Source organism: Micropterus salmoides, unplaced genomic scaffold, assembly GCF_014851395.1.
Source record: "Micropterus salmoides isolate LMB-PRFRI ecotype aquatic unplaced genomic scaffold, ASM1485139v1 Ms_hic_scaffold_1, whole genome shotgun sequence".
In the NCBI taxonomy this organism is placed as follows: domain Eukaryota; kingdom Metazoa; phylum Chordata; class Actinopteri; order Centrarchiformes; family Centrarchidae; genus Micropterus; species Micropterus salmoides.
This window is the reverse complement of record NW_024040040.1, coordinates 40,794,450-40,811,638: the sequence shown is the minus strand read 5'-3', so window position 1 is coordinate 40,811,638 and position 17,189 is coordinate 40,794,450. Positions and strand designations below refer to the sequence as shown.

The 17,189-nt window shown below is 38.6% G+C and overlaps 1 protein-coding gene across 3 annotated transcripts; it reads left to right on the top strand.

Moving 5' to 3' along the window:
* The first annotated feature begins 1,861 nt into the window (after nucleotides 1-1,861).
* Nucleotides 1,862-17,116, top strand: sgk3 (serum/glucocorticoid regulated kinase family member 3). Of its 3 annotated transcripts, XM_038727744.1 has the most exons (18): nucleotides 1,862-2,067; nucleotides 5,352-5,406; nucleotides 8,029-8,208; nucleotides 8,358-8,441; nucleotides 8,663-8,735; nucleotides 8,880-8,955; nucleotides 9,194-9,269; nucleotides 9,590-9,642; nucleotides 9,769-9,826; nucleotides 10,188-10,271; nucleotides 10,364-10,495; nucleotides 11,049-11,161; nucleotides 12,021-12,057; nucleotides 12,519-12,605; nucleotides 12,939-13,034; nucleotides 13,192-13,347; nucleotides 13,541-13,630; nucleotides 16,253-17,116. In XM_038727744.1, exons 3-18 carry the CDS (start codon nucleotides 8,113-8,115, stop codon nucleotides 16,421-16,423), a joined length of 1,482 nt encoding a protein of 493 aa, XP_038583672.1. In that variant the 5' UTR covers nucleotides 1,862-2,067; nucleotides 5,352-5,406; nucleotides 8,029-8,112; the 3' UTR covers nucleotides 16,424-17,116. The 3 variants fall into 3 exon arrangements, with proteins under 3 accessions (XP_038583672.1, XP_038583679.1, XP_038583665.1); XM_038727751.1 differs by lacking the exon at nucleotides 5,352-5,406 and having other exon boundaries at nucleotides 9,593-9,642; XM_038727737.1 differs by lacking the exon at nucleotides 5,352-5,406.
* The last annotated feature ends 73 nt before the right edge of the window (nucleotides 17,117-17,189 follow it).

Genomic DNA, 17,189 nt, shown 5'->3' with positions numbered 1-17,189 from the left:
TAAGTCTTCCATTATGTTTAACCTATTCCTTAGGTAAAGATCTTCCTTATACAAATACTACAGACTATAATACTAAACTAATTTAACGTGTTAAGACTTTACTTATATTTAACTTACTCTTTTGGGAAAGCTCTTCCAACCACCTTTTACAGAGCAAAAGGAAATGTGTAGAATTGGTAATGTGGATTACCAGCTAGGGAAAGTAGGCAAATGCCCCAGGACCCCATGAGAGGTTCGTTGTGTGTATGGTTTTTGGTAATTTACTGGTATTGGTAATATATTTTGGTATATGTACAACCAAATTACAATTTACCTCAAGGCAATGTAGATGGTGCCTTTAAACAGGTTCTACATTATTACATAAGTGTGAGTTCCTGTCTTAGATGAGCCCTGTGTCTTTAAATATCTTAATTATTTAATTATACATGTTGAATATAAATCAATTTAATTTGTGTACTTGACTGTGACATGACAAGATATATAGGTCTACACAATGCACAGAGTGATGTTACATGTTAATTGTTTGTTTACTGGTTACTACCATTATTTATTCACTATTCTCTATTTCAGTGCTGTATATACTGTTATATTGTCATTGTATATACTCTATACCAAATCCACCTACCTCAAGTACATAACTCCTCCAATACATATTTATTCCAGCATCCTTTGCACTATGCTCCATCGTGTACATGTGTACATATGCATCACACATGTATGCATCATATCACATCCACCTACATGTACACCTTCTCACTTCACTATTTGTCAATATGTCTATATTGTTTTTTGTTCATAGTGTGTATATTTGTGTTGTCTACACTGTTGCCTGTGTCTGATTTTATTTTATTATTGTGTTATTGTATTATTGTATGAGTAAGCACATCGTGAGCAATGTACAATCTAATCATCTAAGTCAAATTCTTCGTATGTGTACACATACCTGGCAATAAAGCTGATTCTGATTCTGATTCTGATACATTGATGCAGTGACCCTAAGTGGGTTGATCCAGCCATCATTAGTGGAGTATGTATTTTTAAACTTAAGTAAAAGTTGTGATACCATAATATAAAAAAATACTTAGAAGTCCTGCATTACTTAAGTAAACAGTGCAGAAGTATGAACAGCTAAATGTACCTAAAGAACCAATGCTCCAAATGATATAATATTATATATGAAATTATTTGTCACATACACGCGCACACACACACGAACACACACACACACACACAATTATTATTGAATTATTATTGAAAGGGGAAACTCTTTATAATGAATGCCATTTTTTAATAAATAGGAAAGTTTGCCTACTGTATTTTTTAATTCTGTTTGTCATGTCAGCAACCCTTGACATACATAAGATTGTTAATAATACCTTTTACTTTTGATTTTTTAAAGCACGTACTTTTGTCCTTTGGACCAAATAGAAATTTAAATTGAAGACTTCTGCTTTTAGTGGAGTAATATATTTAGCAAGGGTATCTGTACTTTTACTCAAGTACAGGATTTGTGTACTTTGTCCACCACTATTAATAATAGCTTACTGATGGATAAATATGAATGCATCATCATTCAAGCTGATCGTTTTGTAGCCTGTATTAAAACCTTCACCTTTAAAGTAACTGGGAACTACAGCTGTTCTAGTATAAATGTAGATGTATGTAAGTAGCGTGGCATAGAAATACTCAAGTAAAGTACCGCAAAACAGTACTTGAGTAAATGTACAAACATCCCACCACTTTGCTACCTGCAGTGTTTTCTTTATTTTCTGGTTATATTTTGAAATGCAGTACCGGAAGTACCCTGATGTATTCCTGGTGGTGGTTGCAGCTCCGAGGTCCCGTGACGAATTTCATTGGAACTTTCTTCGGCCAGGAAAGGTTGATGTTTCCTGCTTCAGTCACTTGACAGACGCCGGGCAGCAAGAAAATACACTTACAGTTTGGGGGTTGTGTTCGAACCAAAACGGGGGAAATATTCAATGTATTGACAGTTTAAAGGCTGTAGAGCGAAATATCCCCACTGGAACTACGGAAATAGATGAACACCGCATCAAATACTGTAAGGTACGTGGTGTTCATAAACGTTAACGTTACCTTGTTCTCGTTTTGCTAACGTAACGTTAGGCTAGCTTTAGGGTGATATCTACCCAGCACATGAAACTCTAGTAACGTTAGCAATGTCATTAACAAAATGTTGTTTGTAGGTAATAGTAGAGGGACACCTGTTAGCTATATAACACAACATTAACTTTTTCTTTTCGAACACAACACTAAAGAGACGTTCAACCGGAGCAAAATAACGTAAACAAAGTTAAGATAGCTAAGTTTACTTGCTGTGTAGCATACACGAGAATCTTAAATCATGTGTAATTGTGAGCTTTTGCTGTGTATTTTACAGCTTGTACTAACGTTACACACGAGAGCGTGTTCGAGCATGTCAGACCTTTCATTTTTCGGGTGTGAAAGTGCGTGTTGGTATTTTATTTTTGTATGTGTGTGTGTTCGTTCAGCTCCTCCTTCCTCTGGCTCATTTTTTCCCTCTCTCCCACCTCTCTTTGGCTGGAAAAGCTATGGTTTTTCCTGTAATACACATGATGTGTACCGAGATTTAAAAGTTGTACCGGTGTAAGTACACACCTAGCCTCAGGTGAAACCAGTGTGAGCTTACCAAACGGCTCATGCAAAAATGAAACCGAAGTAGTTTTCAGTGCTGTGTGTGCTGGGGACATGTCCACCCACATATAATTGTTTTCCGACTGTCAGACCCCATAGGCTGGCTAAATGAATCCCCACACTGGGTGGTGATTCAGCTCTGTGGTGTGGACAGCGGCACGGAACCATTTCTAAGTTGGATGTTGTTGTACACTCCCCTCCAAAAGTATTGGAACAGTAAAGCAAATTCCTTTGTTTTTGTTGTTCACTGAAGACATTTGGGTTTAAGATCAAAAGATGAGTATGAGACAAGAGTTCAGAATTTCAGCTTTTATTTCAACTTAGGACATATCGCTGTTTGTATTAGACCACAGCATTCTTATGTGAGCAAAAGTAATGAAACAAATAATATTAAAGTAAGTAACATTTAATATTTGGTGGCATAACACTTGCAATAACTGCCTCAAGCCTGCGATCCATCAACATCACCAAACTGTTGCATTCTTTATTTGTGATGCTATTCCAGGCTTTTACCGCAGCTTCTTTCAGTTCTTGTTTGTTTCTGGGTGTTTCTCCCTTCAGTCTCCTCTTAGGGAGGTGAAATGCATGTTGGTTTAAGGTCAGGTGAATGACTTGGCCAGTCTAAAACCTTCCACTTTTCCCCCCTGATGAAGTCCTTTTGTTTTGTTGCGTGCTTTGGGTCATTTTCTGCTGCATGATAAACTTCCTCCCGATTAGTTTCAATGCATTTCTCCTTAAATTGACTGACAAAATGTTTCTGTCCACCTCTGAATTCATTCTGCTGCTACCATCAGCAGTTACATAATCAATAAATATTAATGAGCCTGTTCCAGAAGCAGCCATGCACGCCCAAGCCATGACAAGCCATGCTTCACAGATGAGCTTCTATGCTTCGGATCATAAGCAGTTCCTTTCTTTCTCCACACTTTGGCCTTTCCATCACTTTGGTAGAGATTAATCTTGGTCTCATCAGTCCAAAAAATTGTGTTGCAGAACTTTTGCGGCTCATCTCTGTACTACTTTGCAAATTTCAATCTGGCCTTCCGATTCTTCCTGCTGATGAGTGGTTTGCATCTTGTGGTGTGGCCTCTATATTTCTGCTCTCTGAGTTTTCTTCGAACAGTGGATTGTGATACTTTCACCCCTGCACTGTGGAGGTCGCTGGTGATGTCACTTACTGATGTTTTGGGTGGTTTCTTCCCAGCTCTCACGATATTTCTGTCATCAGCTACTGTTGTTTTCCTTGGCTGACCTGTTCGACGTCTGTTGCTCAGTACATCAGTAGTTTCTTTCTTTTTCAGGACATTCCAAATTGTTGTGCTTGCTATGCTCAATGTTTGTCCAATGGCTCTGGTCGATTTTTCCTTCTTTTCTCAGCTTGACAGTGGCTTGCTTTTCTCCCATAGACAGCTCTCTGATCTTCATGTTGGTTTATCCTCCCTAACAGGAAATGCAGTCTTTATAGGTTTGAACCAAGGATGAAAACTTTGACTAGTCATGCAGAGCTATTTAATGTTTGGACAATCAACCTAAAAGGCAACACCTGGGCAACAAGAAACATCTGTCTGTCACATGTTCCAATAGTTTTGCTCACTTGAAAAATGGGTGGGTTCAAACCAAGGGTGGTATGTCCTGAGTTATTTAACGCATCTAGATGTGAATACCAGGAAATGAGAGCTGAAATTCTGAACTCTTGTCTCATACTCCTCTTTTGATCTTAAACCCAAATGTCTTCAGTGAACAACAAAAACAAAGGAATTTGCCTTACCGTTCCAATACTTTTGGAGGGGACTGTATATATGAATGCTTTTCCTCCTGTGGTGTTCTGACAGTTGTCACATTTGCAGTTACAAGAAGGATGCATTTCTTGATCATCCTTTTCTTTCTCTTCCTTCTCTGACAAAAAACTCTTTTATGTGGTGATCTGCTCATTTCCCGTTAGTTTTGTGTGCTGTCTGGACAATCAGGTTAGGTTAGGAATTTATCCAGATGCTGAGGACGGTTGCACTTCCTGGGGGTTGCCTGAGTTCACGGCCCTCACGCTTCTCCAGCTGCACTTCCTCAATCCGAGATCTGTCTGTTGCATTATAATGAGATACTTGGGAATTTGAATAATGTTTGTTATTCAATTGTATCCCACACTTGACATATTTCCCGAAACTATATAGGTGTATTGTCAAAGTTTAAACATTCCAAGCGAATCTAAGTGAGCATTTAATGTTAATAATATATTTGTATTATTGTTACTGTAGAGTGGTTATCTCCACTAAACATTTCAGCTTGCATCGGTCTGCGTCTCTCTGTTTATCAGTGGATGCATGCCTGATTGAGCTTTCACATCTGATTTAAGAGTGTGGGGTGACTTCTGCCTTGTTTTCTTGCTAAAATCGCTTGTCGCGCATGATACACAGCCGCACACACACACAAAACAATATGTCCCACATCCTCATAGGATATCCACAGGCAAGAATGTGTGTTTGAGCTAAGCAGGAAGAATGCTATTTTTGATCTGTGTAGTAGCCCAGTGTATTTGTGCCTGTCAGCACAAGTTAATTCATGTTGTGGCGTGAGTCCCTGGCATGCTGGGCTTAAACTGCAGCTAGGGAACCTTTACTCATTATGCCTTTCCACACTTTGTTTTCAATCCTTATAACAAACTTGAAAACGTCTGTTAGTAGGCATGGTGAGCTGCAGCATTCCACATCAAGGAGTAGCAGTGTCAGCTGAAATGTAAGTTGTACTGGAGGGTTATAGGTTATGTTTCCCTTGAACTAAACTATTTCTGGAATGTTAAAAAGCGAGTCCTGCTCAGTGACGTACAGAGTCAGTTGCCCATGAAAACAGGAGCAGATGTGAGGCAGCTCAGAGAAAGAGCCAACCATTTTGTGTGTACCAACCACAGTTGCACAGTATTTAATAGCCAGGTTTTGAAAACACAAAAACATCTGGTGTTTCCCACTAGAGTGGCTGGTAGAGGAGAAGAATCTGGTAGTTACAGCCAAAATTTGTCATCTGCATGTAGCTGTTATTGATTTCCAACAATAATGTGTTTTTAAGATCGGTTTTAACAAGAGCTGAAACTATTACTTGATCGACAGAAAATTCATCAGCAACCAGTTTGATCATCGATTTAAGCTTTCAGCTTCTCAAATGTGAGGCTTTTCTGTGTATCTCTGTGTCTTTAGTTTGGACAAAGCAAGACATTTTAAGATGCTAGCTTGGGCTCTGAGAAATTGTGAAGGGCTTATTTTAGTATAGACTAAACAATTTATCAATTAATTGAGAAAGTTTTTGTCAAACAACTCCAATGAAAATGATCATTAGTTACATTAGTTTTAAACAAGTCTTAACAGTTGCAGCATAAAAGTAAATACAGTTGTGATACAGTAATGTCCATGCTTTATTGGTCTCTTGGTGGTTTGTCTTAGTGAATGTGAAAATGAAACTAAAAGAAAGTTAAAAGTAGAAACAAAAGAGAAAAAAGAGGCTAGTGATGAAGAGGGCATGAAGGTCCCTCTGATTCCACACATGCATTTTAAAGAGGGCCAGCTCTTTTGCTGTCCCCTCACCCCAACGTGAGCAGAATGAGATATCCCTCCAGGATGCATTCAAGATCAATTCGCAGACAGAGAACGTTGACCCAAAGTAGGTTTTCCATGTGCTGTGCGCCAACAACAGGGAGAGTTAACAACAACTGTTGACAAGAACTACTGATCAAGGCTGACCTCATCAACATAAAACAATGGGCAAGTCAGGGCGACAGACAAAGAGCTTTGTTGTAAAGAAACAGACGTTGCATAACTCATGGTGAAGGAAAAGAAATATCCCTCTCTGTGTGTGTGATTAAGTCAGACCACACAGTGTTTAGTATTTACCCTACACAGAATAGTTTTAATTAATGCCCTCAGGTCAGTTAAATACAGGAGATAACATCTATTACAACTGATTATAATTCACTTATAAGACTTTGCAATATAATGAACTTTACCCCCCTTCAACACCTTCAGGGACCTGAGGTCTTGACCTTTTGTTACTACAGTTTTCAAGGGAAGGAGTCAGTTACACCTCGGCAGTCAGCTTTATTTCCCTCTTTACATGTTGGGGAAGAACAACTCCGGGGCTCTTACCCTTAACCCATTTTGTAACTCTTGCTTCAAAGACCCCAAGAAGGTTATTTATAAATACCTTTGTACTGACCGGAACAAGGGAAAATGTCACAGACCCAGCATGCCTAACAGAGTGTGCTAGTGTGTGTGACTGTGTGTGTGTGGGCTTGTATGCGTTCACATGTTAGGTATGTGTGAGATGAATGAATGCAAGGAGGAGGCTGCACAGATAAAGATTGTAATTCTCACTTGAGGGAGTTTGACATTCCCATTAACAGCCAAAGAAAACATGGTGAAATGTATCTATTAAAGTGTGTTTTCCATTATCAATAATAAGATATGAGGGAAGATGGGATGTTGGTGCTCATAGGAAGGAGTGAGTTAAATGGCTTCTCAGGGGGATGGAGCCCGTCTGCTGTCATGTTGCAGCTCGCTGACCCCTCGTGTTGTTGCCTGAGCACGCTCGCTACAGTCTTCACCCTTCAGGGAAGCACAGGGACCTCTAGATGAGGTTTTCAACAAGCAATGCTTTAAATGCAAACACATATTTTTATTGCAACTCACCAATAGTTGACGTATTTGCTAACTGGCCATTGGCTTTACATTTGTCCATTTACATTGTTGCAGAGTGTTTAGACCAACGTGTGACACAATAACTTGTTGACAGTTACAACAACATGAGCTGTGCGACTTGCTAAATGATATTAATGTTCAACTGGTCTCAGTCGAGAGCCCCAGCAAACAGCTGTTTAAAAATTTGTTGTTATTTAATTTCTTTTTACAAGAACGTAACCTGAAATAGGGACATTGGGGCCATTTCCTAAAGCCATGCATGATACCTGCAGGCAAGCAACTAGTGGCACAGCTTAAATAAAGCAGCTCATGGGACCACTGCATAACTATAGATATCTATGATAAAATGGGGGGACAGATTGATGGATGAGCTGATGTAGTAGTTCAAGGCTTGTCAGCAGCTCTTGCCCAGGATAATCAACAGGGCTGTGTTACATCTCAAACATCAAAGAAACACCACATCTCAAACATCAAAGAAACACCTTAAAAAACAGCACTGAAGAATCAAATTAATGAATAAAACACAGCTTACAAAGTTATAGTCGGGGGTGAATGTTTATCATATCAGATGCAGGCAACATGACTACTGCAGACTCAAATGTGTTGAGAGCAGTGCACCAGTTTCACTTCCTGAATTTCACAGTGGTCTGTTCTCTTTTCCCGTCTGCTGCAGTGACCCAGGATGGGGATGGGCCAGTTGTATACTTGAAGTCTTATCCTGAGGAGGACACATTACTTTATGACCTTGCACCCTTGAATGCCAACAGCCCCCAAAATGGAGGAGCAACCCAGTCTCCCCAATGTCAGCATACCCTGCCACAATGAGCAGAGAGACAAGAAAAAGCGTTTTACAGTGCGTGCAAAGATTCTGTTTTTTCTTTTTTCTTTCAGATTTTCAAATTTCAGGAGTCTCTAAATGTTATTGCTGTAAAGTTAACAACAAATTATATTAGGATTTCATACTGCTATTTGTGTTTACATGGACTCTATGCCTTTTTCCAGGTTTACAAAGTGATAGTCAATGTTGGACAACAGGAATGGTTTGTCTTCCGGCGTTATGCAGAGTTTGATAAACTCTACAACACAGTGAGTGATGGCACGTTGTCATTTTGATTTTACACCATAGGGACAGCTGACACATTACCATAAGTCTGTTCACGAGTCTTTGATTCCCTTAGTCTTTGATTTACTCGCTTTTGTGACGTGCTGTTGACATTGACATTTAGAATAATTATAAACTTGTGACCATAGACATTTCCTAGACCTTAACATAATTTGCTGTGGTCCTGTCTTGTCATTTAATGCAGTTACGGAAACAGTTTCCATCTGTAAACTTGAAAATTCCAGCCAAGAGGATATTTGGGGACAATTTTGACCCCGGTAAGTGTTCACACTAGGCTGGTGTATGTCGTGTGGGTCAAGACAGAATCCAAGTACTTGATGCTCAAAGACTAAATGCAGTTTTCTGCTTGATCCAAGTTGTTTGATTGTGGTTTTTAAACGATATATGCATCTGTCCGATAGAGTTCATCAAGCAAAGAAGAGCAGGGTTACACGAGTTCATCAAGCAAATAGTGTCAAATCCTCAGCTTTGCAACCAGTAAGTGTTGGTGTTCTCACTGTCATTATATTGCATTACATTGCTGACTTAATCAGGATGACTGCTGTCAATAATCTGAATCCAAAAATGTAATGAGATCAGATTTGTTTAGCTATGCTTCACGCTTGGCTTGAATTAGATTGAAAAAGATGGAGAACGTTCTGCTTTGTGATGTTTTACTTGCTGATGTTACTTTATTTGTATTATTTACCTGCTTGGTCACTCCTGAACTTTGCAGTGCAGATGTGAGGAACTTTCTGCAGATGAACAAAATCCAAAACTTTTCAGATGCCTCAGAGGACGAAGATGACAAAGTAAGTGACTTATCATTATACAATGTGTATATATATATTCTATATTTTTGTTTTCCTGCAGACTCCACCTCTGTTTTTGTTATGGTCCAGCTGTGCCAGGTCATTTGGCTCTGTATCCCAAGGTGTAGTTTGTACTTGGTAACAACTAATAGAATCTATCTAGACTCAAAATGAATACAGATAGTAAACACATTTCCCTTATATGTTGTTATTGTAGGACAGATAAAGATCAGCAGTTAATCTGTATCTAGTGTGTCTCAGTGTTAGCCTGTAGTTACATCTTGACCGCTAATCTAGATAATGTTTTCTCTGCTGTTTAGCAGAACAACCCTACCTCCAGAAACATTAACCTGGGACCCTCTGGAAATCCACAGTAGGTTCACTACTCAAATGCACTTTAAGAAACTGTTTAAGCACAAAGCAGGCTGCCTTACTGTTTTAACCATTTTAAACTTACCAGTTGTGTTGTGAAATTAATGTGCTGTAATTTTTATTTTAGTGCCAAGCCCACAGACTTTGACTTTTTAAAGGTCATAGGAAAAGGGAGTTTTGGGAAGGTACGTGAACAATGCAATACTGTAGAGTACAGTTAATTTCTGTTCTTCCCAGAGTGAGCAGGTTTCCAATTTATGGATCTGCTTAGATAAACAGTCTTTAGTGTAATAGTTTTATTAGGTAGAAACCTGTTTTACAGATCAACTTTGTATATTCATGTTGACTGATGTATTTGTGTCATACTTGAGTTACCTGAGATATATTGGAAAGTGTTTCTCTGTTGTTTTTGTATCGGGGTAGCAACAAGTTTTAGTTCTGCATGTGTTGGCCTTTCTATGTAGGAAGTGAGAAACCAATCTGGTATTGCTCTGGTTTACTCTGTTGATGCAATGTCCAGCATGCTTTCTCTTCCATGTGATGCAGGTTTTTCTTGCAAAAAGAAAACATGACGGAAAGTATTATGCAGTCAAGGTCTTACAGAAAAAGGTCATTCTCAATAGAAAAGAGGTAACTTTCCTTTCAAATATGACCCTGTCCACATTTCAGATATGCATATGTGAATTATAATTTTGCTAGTAAATGACTCTACTTCCACTCAGCAAAAACACATAATGGCAGAGCGCAATGTGCTGCTGAAGAATGTGAAACACCCTTTCCTGGTTGGGCTTCATTATTCCTTCCAGACAACCGACAAGTTATACTTCGTCTTGGATTTCATCAATGGAGGAGAAGTGAGTCGTTTCAGTTTGGTGAATAATGCACTCACACAGAAGTGAGTCACAAAGTCAAGAAAAGCTGAGAATGGCAGAAACACGGGAAATATGTTTTAGGCGGCTTTAATAGAATTCCTCAGAGCAGCACTGTAGCGAGTGAACACACCTCCACGTGTGAAATCTAATTACAGATCACGACATTCACTCAAAGCAGCTCTTGAGTGTGACTTTCTCTGTGGATCAGCCTTTATAAAGCTGCTATGTGTGACTGTGGGAGAGTGACTAACAACAATCTGTATCCAAAGCCAAATCTGCCTCTTGCCCTGCTGAATAACTTGACTACTAAGACCAGTAGCTTGTAAATTAAATAATATTATTTAATTTTTATACATAACTAGATAAAGGACTGGCAAAAGTGATGCATACATTAGAGTATTTTTTGCTCTTAAAAGCATTTTGCAACTTTTGTCATATCATGGTTTATTATTAGATTTTGCAGGCATGGTATGCTCCTGCAATACAGTTGCCATGTAATACAGTCCAATAATCGAATGGAACATTTTAATTTCAGCTTTTCTTCCATCTTCAAAAAGAGAGGACCTTTCCAGAGCCCAGAGCAAAATTCTACATTTCTGAAATGGCAAGTGCACTGGGATATCTGCACTCTCTCAACATTGTTTACAGGTATGTTGGGGGTTTATTTAAGTGATACTGATCCTTTTTTACCAGATTAATATTCCTGGCATTGTAGACATATCTTTGAAGCAGTGGTGGGTACTGAAATCGATTTGACAAACCTACTCAAGTACAAGTGTAAAAGTACTTGGTCAATACATTACTCAAAGTTATAATGTTATTTAGTGTGTGCATGTGTGCAGGGTTTTCATCTACTGTGCATCAGGTTAGAAATAGTTTCTGTGCAACATTGCTTATTTCTAGGGAATGCACTTTGAAAATCTGTAATTTCTGTTAACTGCAATTATTTAACTTTTTTTATCTATATGAATTATATACATTGATAAGATCTCTTTAAAGTTTCATACTTGTTTGATGTCTAGCCTTTCTCTCGTTGCCCGGATCTGTTATCCAAGCGCAACGATGAAAGCTCTCTTGTGTAACCGCACGCACACACCTTACATGACATCTAATTTCGGTTTATGTACCAAAACAGTAGATAGTAGATAACAGACTAGTTCTAACGAAGGTATAAATGGTAGATTACTGGCCCAAAGTATTTGAGTAAAGAGTAAAAGCTTTTTTTACTAATGTGTTACTAGTAACAAGTTACTACCTGCCCCTGCTTTGAAGAAGCATTTAGATCAAAATATAGAGAGATATAATTTACAGAAAAATATTAATAGTTAAATTAATATATATGTAATACAAAATATAATTAAGAACATTTTACTTTTTCTGGTGGCTGGTCAGACATTTCTCAGGGATGTGAGGTTGCGATGGAAGAATTTGGACTTATGATCTCAGTGTTTGCAAATCGCTGTGTCTTATTTACTGAAATTCATTCATTTTCGTTAATTTTATTCAGAGACTTGAAGCCAGAAAACATCCTCCTTGACCATGAAGTAAGTATCCCTGTCTTTTAACCAAAAACACTGCTGTGTAACTGTTAATCAATGTTACAGTTAGTACACTAAATATATCTGGGTGGTACCAAAACTAATTTTTTTAGATACAATACTCATTTGAGTGCCAGGGAACTACAGTGCCTAAATGCTGGCTGCAGATTTATTACATAACATATACAGAACAAATGTCCTTCTTTTCCAGTCATATTTGTACCACCAGAGAACAACAGTGTCATCTCCAGCACCAGCTGGACAGAATGTGTGTGATTGGATTAAGTCTTACTCATGATTTTCCTGCCTAGCCTTATTGAGAAAGTGAGGGAACAGTGAATGGGACTGACTGAGCTACGCCGCAGCCAACATTCCTGGGCAACAATAGAATCGTCAGTCCCGGGGGATAACGAGTGGCTTGTGTGGCACATGTTGTCTAAAAACATCCCTGTGTCCTCTCTTTAAAGGGGCATATCATTTTGACGGACTTTGGATTGTGCAAGGAAGGCATTTCCCAGACAGACACCACCACTACATTTTGTGGAACTCCTGAGGTATGGCAGCACTGATTTTAGATGTTTACGTATCTGATCAGACTTGCATCAGGGTGATCCAAAGAAGTCTCACCTTCAGTGTCAAAAAGTAATAATCATTAACAGACTTTTTGGATTAAAGCGTGCTTAATAATTTTACAAGTGTGAGTGTATTCTGTCTTGGGTGTATACTGCTGTATGTGTAGGGATGAGTCACATTTTCCAGAGAGGAAAATAGGCTTTTATGAGCAAAAATAGTAGTTGATATACATTTGGTTGGTTTATTTTAAGCCGGAAACAAAATGTCAAAGTTAATGTTATATTATTATGTATTTGTGTGCTACTTCCGACCAGTATTTAGCTCCAGAGGTCCTGAGGAAGCAGCCATACGATAATACAGTAGATTGGTGGTGTCTGGGTTCAGTGCTGTATGAAATGCTCTTCGGCCTGGTGAGTTTTTACATTGACAGTGATTATTATTATTATTATTATTATTTGTTCTTTGGTTGGAAGTTTAGACTACATTTGCAGACAAAGCTTTTTAGTTTGAACTTGATGTATTCATTTTAATGTTCAAGTTAAAGTTGTTGTTTTTTTTATATCCTAGCCGCCATTCTACAGCAGGGACACACATGAAATGTATGACAACATCCTCCACAAGCCGTTGGCGATGCGTCCCGGTGCATCCAGCACAGCCTGGTCTCTCCTCCAGGGCCTGCTGGAGAAAGACGGCACACATAGACTGGGCTCCAGAGATGACTTTGTGAGTGGGAATATTCAATGCTCTTGCGCTGTCCAGATACAAACTCTACATGTACAGCAGAATTTCCAATTTTTGGGCTCCCTCTTGTGGCTAATCTATATACATCATGTCACTGCTGCTAATATGTTAGATGTACAGTCACTGATGACTTTTGCTTAATTGACTTTTTTCAACTTATATTCTACATTTTCAGAATGAGATCAAAGAGCACAGCTTCTTCTCTTCCATCAACTGGGATGACCTTGAACAGAAGAAGATCCCTCCCCCATTTACGCCCAATGTGGTAAACGTTTGTTTCTTGCCCAGTAATCAGATGTTTTACAGTGACCCGACTCGGACATTTGTACCCCGCACTTGAAAGATACATCATAACTCATATTGCTTTTAAAGACTACGGATTTAGAGAAAGTTATATATTGTATGCAGTGTCATTTACAGTCATTTTATTTTTTTCATGTTGTTACAGACAATTTTATAGTTTATTTTAGTTGATTTGTAAAGTAGACAGATTATTGGAAAGCCCCTTTACAGTCATGTTTCACCCTGACAGGTGTTTTCATAGAGCTCTCCTCTTTAGTGTTTAGATGGCGCTTGATTGACATCTCTGCAACAAAGCCCCGCCCTACATAAACATGAGAGATATACAGTGAGGAAAATAAGTATTTGAACACCCTGCTATTTTGCAAGTTCTCCCACTTAGAAATCATGGAGGGGTCTGAAATTGTCATCGTAGGTGCATGTCCACTGTGAGAGACATAATCTAAAAAAAAAAAAAATCCAGAATTCACAATGTATGATTTTTTAAAAACTATTTATTTGTATGATACAGCTGCAAATAAATATTTGAACACCTGAGAAAATCAATGTTAATATTTGGTACAGTAGCCTTTGTTTGCAATTACAGAGGTCAAACATTTCCTGTAGTTTTTCACCAGGTTTGCATACACTGCAGGAGGGATTTTGGCTCACTCCTCCACACAGATCTTCTCTAGATCAGTCAGGTTTCTGGGCTGTCGCTGAGAAACACAGAGTTTGAGCTCCCTCCAAAGATTCTCTATTGGGTTTAGGTCTAGAGACTGGCTAGGCCACGCCAGAACCTTGATATGCTTCTTACAGAGCCACTCCTTGGTTATCCTGGCTGTGTGCTTCGGGTCATTGTCATGTTGGAAGACCCAGTCTCGACCCATCTTCAATGCTCTAACTGAGGGAAGGAGGTTGTTCCCCAAAATCTCGCAATACATGGCCCCGGTCATCCTCTCCTTAATACAGTGCAGTCGCCCTGTCCCATGTGCAGAAAAACACATGGCATGATGCTACCACCCCCATGCTTCACAGTAGGGATGGTGTTCTTGGGATGGTGCTCATCATTCTTCTTCCTCCAAACACGGTTAGTGGAATTATGACCAAAAAGTTCTATTTTGGTCTCATCTGACCACATGACTTTCTCTGGATCATCCAAATGGTCATTGGCAAACTGAAGACGGGCCTTGACATGTGCTGGTTTAAGCAGGGGAACCTTCCGTGCCATGCGTGATTTCAAACCATGACGTCTTAGTGTATTACCAACAGTAACCTTGGAAACGGTGGTCCTAGCTCTTTTCAGGTCATTGACCAGCTCCTCCTGTGTAGTTCTGGGCTGATTTCTCACCTTTCTTAGGATCATTGAGACCCCACGAGGTGAGATCTTGCATGGAGCCCCAGTCCGAGGGAGATTGACAATCATGTTTAGCTTCTTCCATTTTCTAATGATTGCTCCAACAGTGGACCTTTTTTCACCAAGCTGCTCGGCAATTTCCCCGTAGCCCTTTCCAGCCTTGTGGAGGTGTAACATGTTGTCTCTAGTGTCTTTGGTCTTGGCCATGTTAGTAATTGGATTCTTACTGATTGTATGGGGTGGACAGGTGTCTTTATGCAGCTAACGACCTCAAACAGGTGCATCTAATTTAGGATAATTAATGGAGTGGAGGTGGACATTTTGAAGGCAGACTAACAGGTCTTTGAGAGTCAGAATTCCAGCTGATAGACAAGTGTTCAAATACTTATTTGCAGCTGTATCATACAAATAAATAGTTAAAAAATCATACATTGTGATTTCTGGATTATTTTTTTTAGATTATGTCTCTCACAGTGGACATGCACCTACAATGACAATTTCAGACCCCTCCATGATTTCTAAGTGGGAGAACTTGCAAAATAGCAGGGTGTTCAAATACTTATTTTCCTCACTGTAATTAGACTTGAGTACTTGAAAACTCCTGAGTGGTGGTGGCAGGGACCTTAAGGTTTTACTGATCATTTTACGGTATAGCTAGGTCTAGCTCCTAGCTGTTGCAAATCTTCCCATCTGCTATGAGTTGAGATTCTTGGATAGGGCCAATTTGTCTGCTGCACAGACACAAAAGAAAGTGAAATAAGTGTGAAAGGCTTATTGTGTAAACCTGTGCAGTTGAATGCAATTCAATAAAATACACCCATAACTTCAAAGATAACCCCAGACATGATTGAACACCTCACTGATAATCTGTCAACAAAAACTAAAAGGTAGAATTTGTTGCAGCAATATTGTATATGATTGCACTAGATTGCACAGGTTTTTTTAGTTAATACTGACTGTTACTTAATTAAGTACCATATTTTGAACTACTTCATAAAATATAGACTTAATTTCCTGTTTTTTTTCTTTTTTAGTCTCATGTTTGTTGATATTTGGTTAACTAATTTTAACTTTATTTTACATATATTTGACTCTGAGCCCTTTGTAAAATCAAGATAAGCATTGTAACCTTATTGTATTTTGTCATCAAATTATTTTTTTGTAAACAAACATGCCTTTTGTTTTGTGTTTGTTCCACGAATGCTAATATGACCCATGTTTTTATTCCCTCTTCTCCCACTGTTTTCACAGAGCTCTTACTGCGACATCTCAAACTTTGATCCTGAGTTCACAGACGAGATGGTCCCCAACTCCGTGTGTTGGTCTCAAGAACATTCCATAGTCAACGCCAGTGTAATGGAGGCCGACGATGCCTTTGTGGGCTTCTCTTACGCCCCACCTTCTGATGACTCTTTCCAATGAAACATTCCCAGTTATCGCCTTAACCATCATAACTTCTTTTGACTAAAGGGAAGAATTTATACCATGGATGAACTTGTTCTATGAAGCCAAAGCAAGCAGCTGAGCAGAAACAGCACTTACAAAAGGTTTTGGTTGGAAGAAAGTGTGCCAGAAAAATCTTTATATTTTACTCATTTGTATTTAAATATCATCTGTTATATATATATATATATATATATATATAACAGATGATATTTCAAAGAATTAAGGACAGCCATCCTCTATTGATGTAATTTCTGGTTGTTTCTAAAGCCTTAAATTTGTCCCTTAAATGAAATCAATAAGCAGTTTTCTGAAAAACTTGAACAATTCACTGGACTTCACCATTTGACTGTCAGATGGAAGTGTGTTTGTCCATGTATTTACTGTAAAAACAAACGTATGTATCATTCATTTTAACTAAGCTGGAAATAGGGATTACTTGAGAGACCACTGAATAACAGTTTGGTATAGGTCACATTTGTTTAAAAAAATGTCTACGTCTTCAGTTACCATTCAGTTGTTGCGAATTTTTTTTATTGGATTGTTGTGTTTATTTTTTTCTGTTCTTTGCCCTAACACAGTTGCAGAAATTATAAATCCACAATGCTTTGCTACGCCTGGCAATTTAGTAGGCCTATACTCCTGCAAAGTAATAAAAAAATATCAAAGAAAGTTTCTTGGAGGGTGTCTGTGTATTTTATACTAAGTGTATTTTTTATGTAGGCCTATCATTTGTAATATTTTG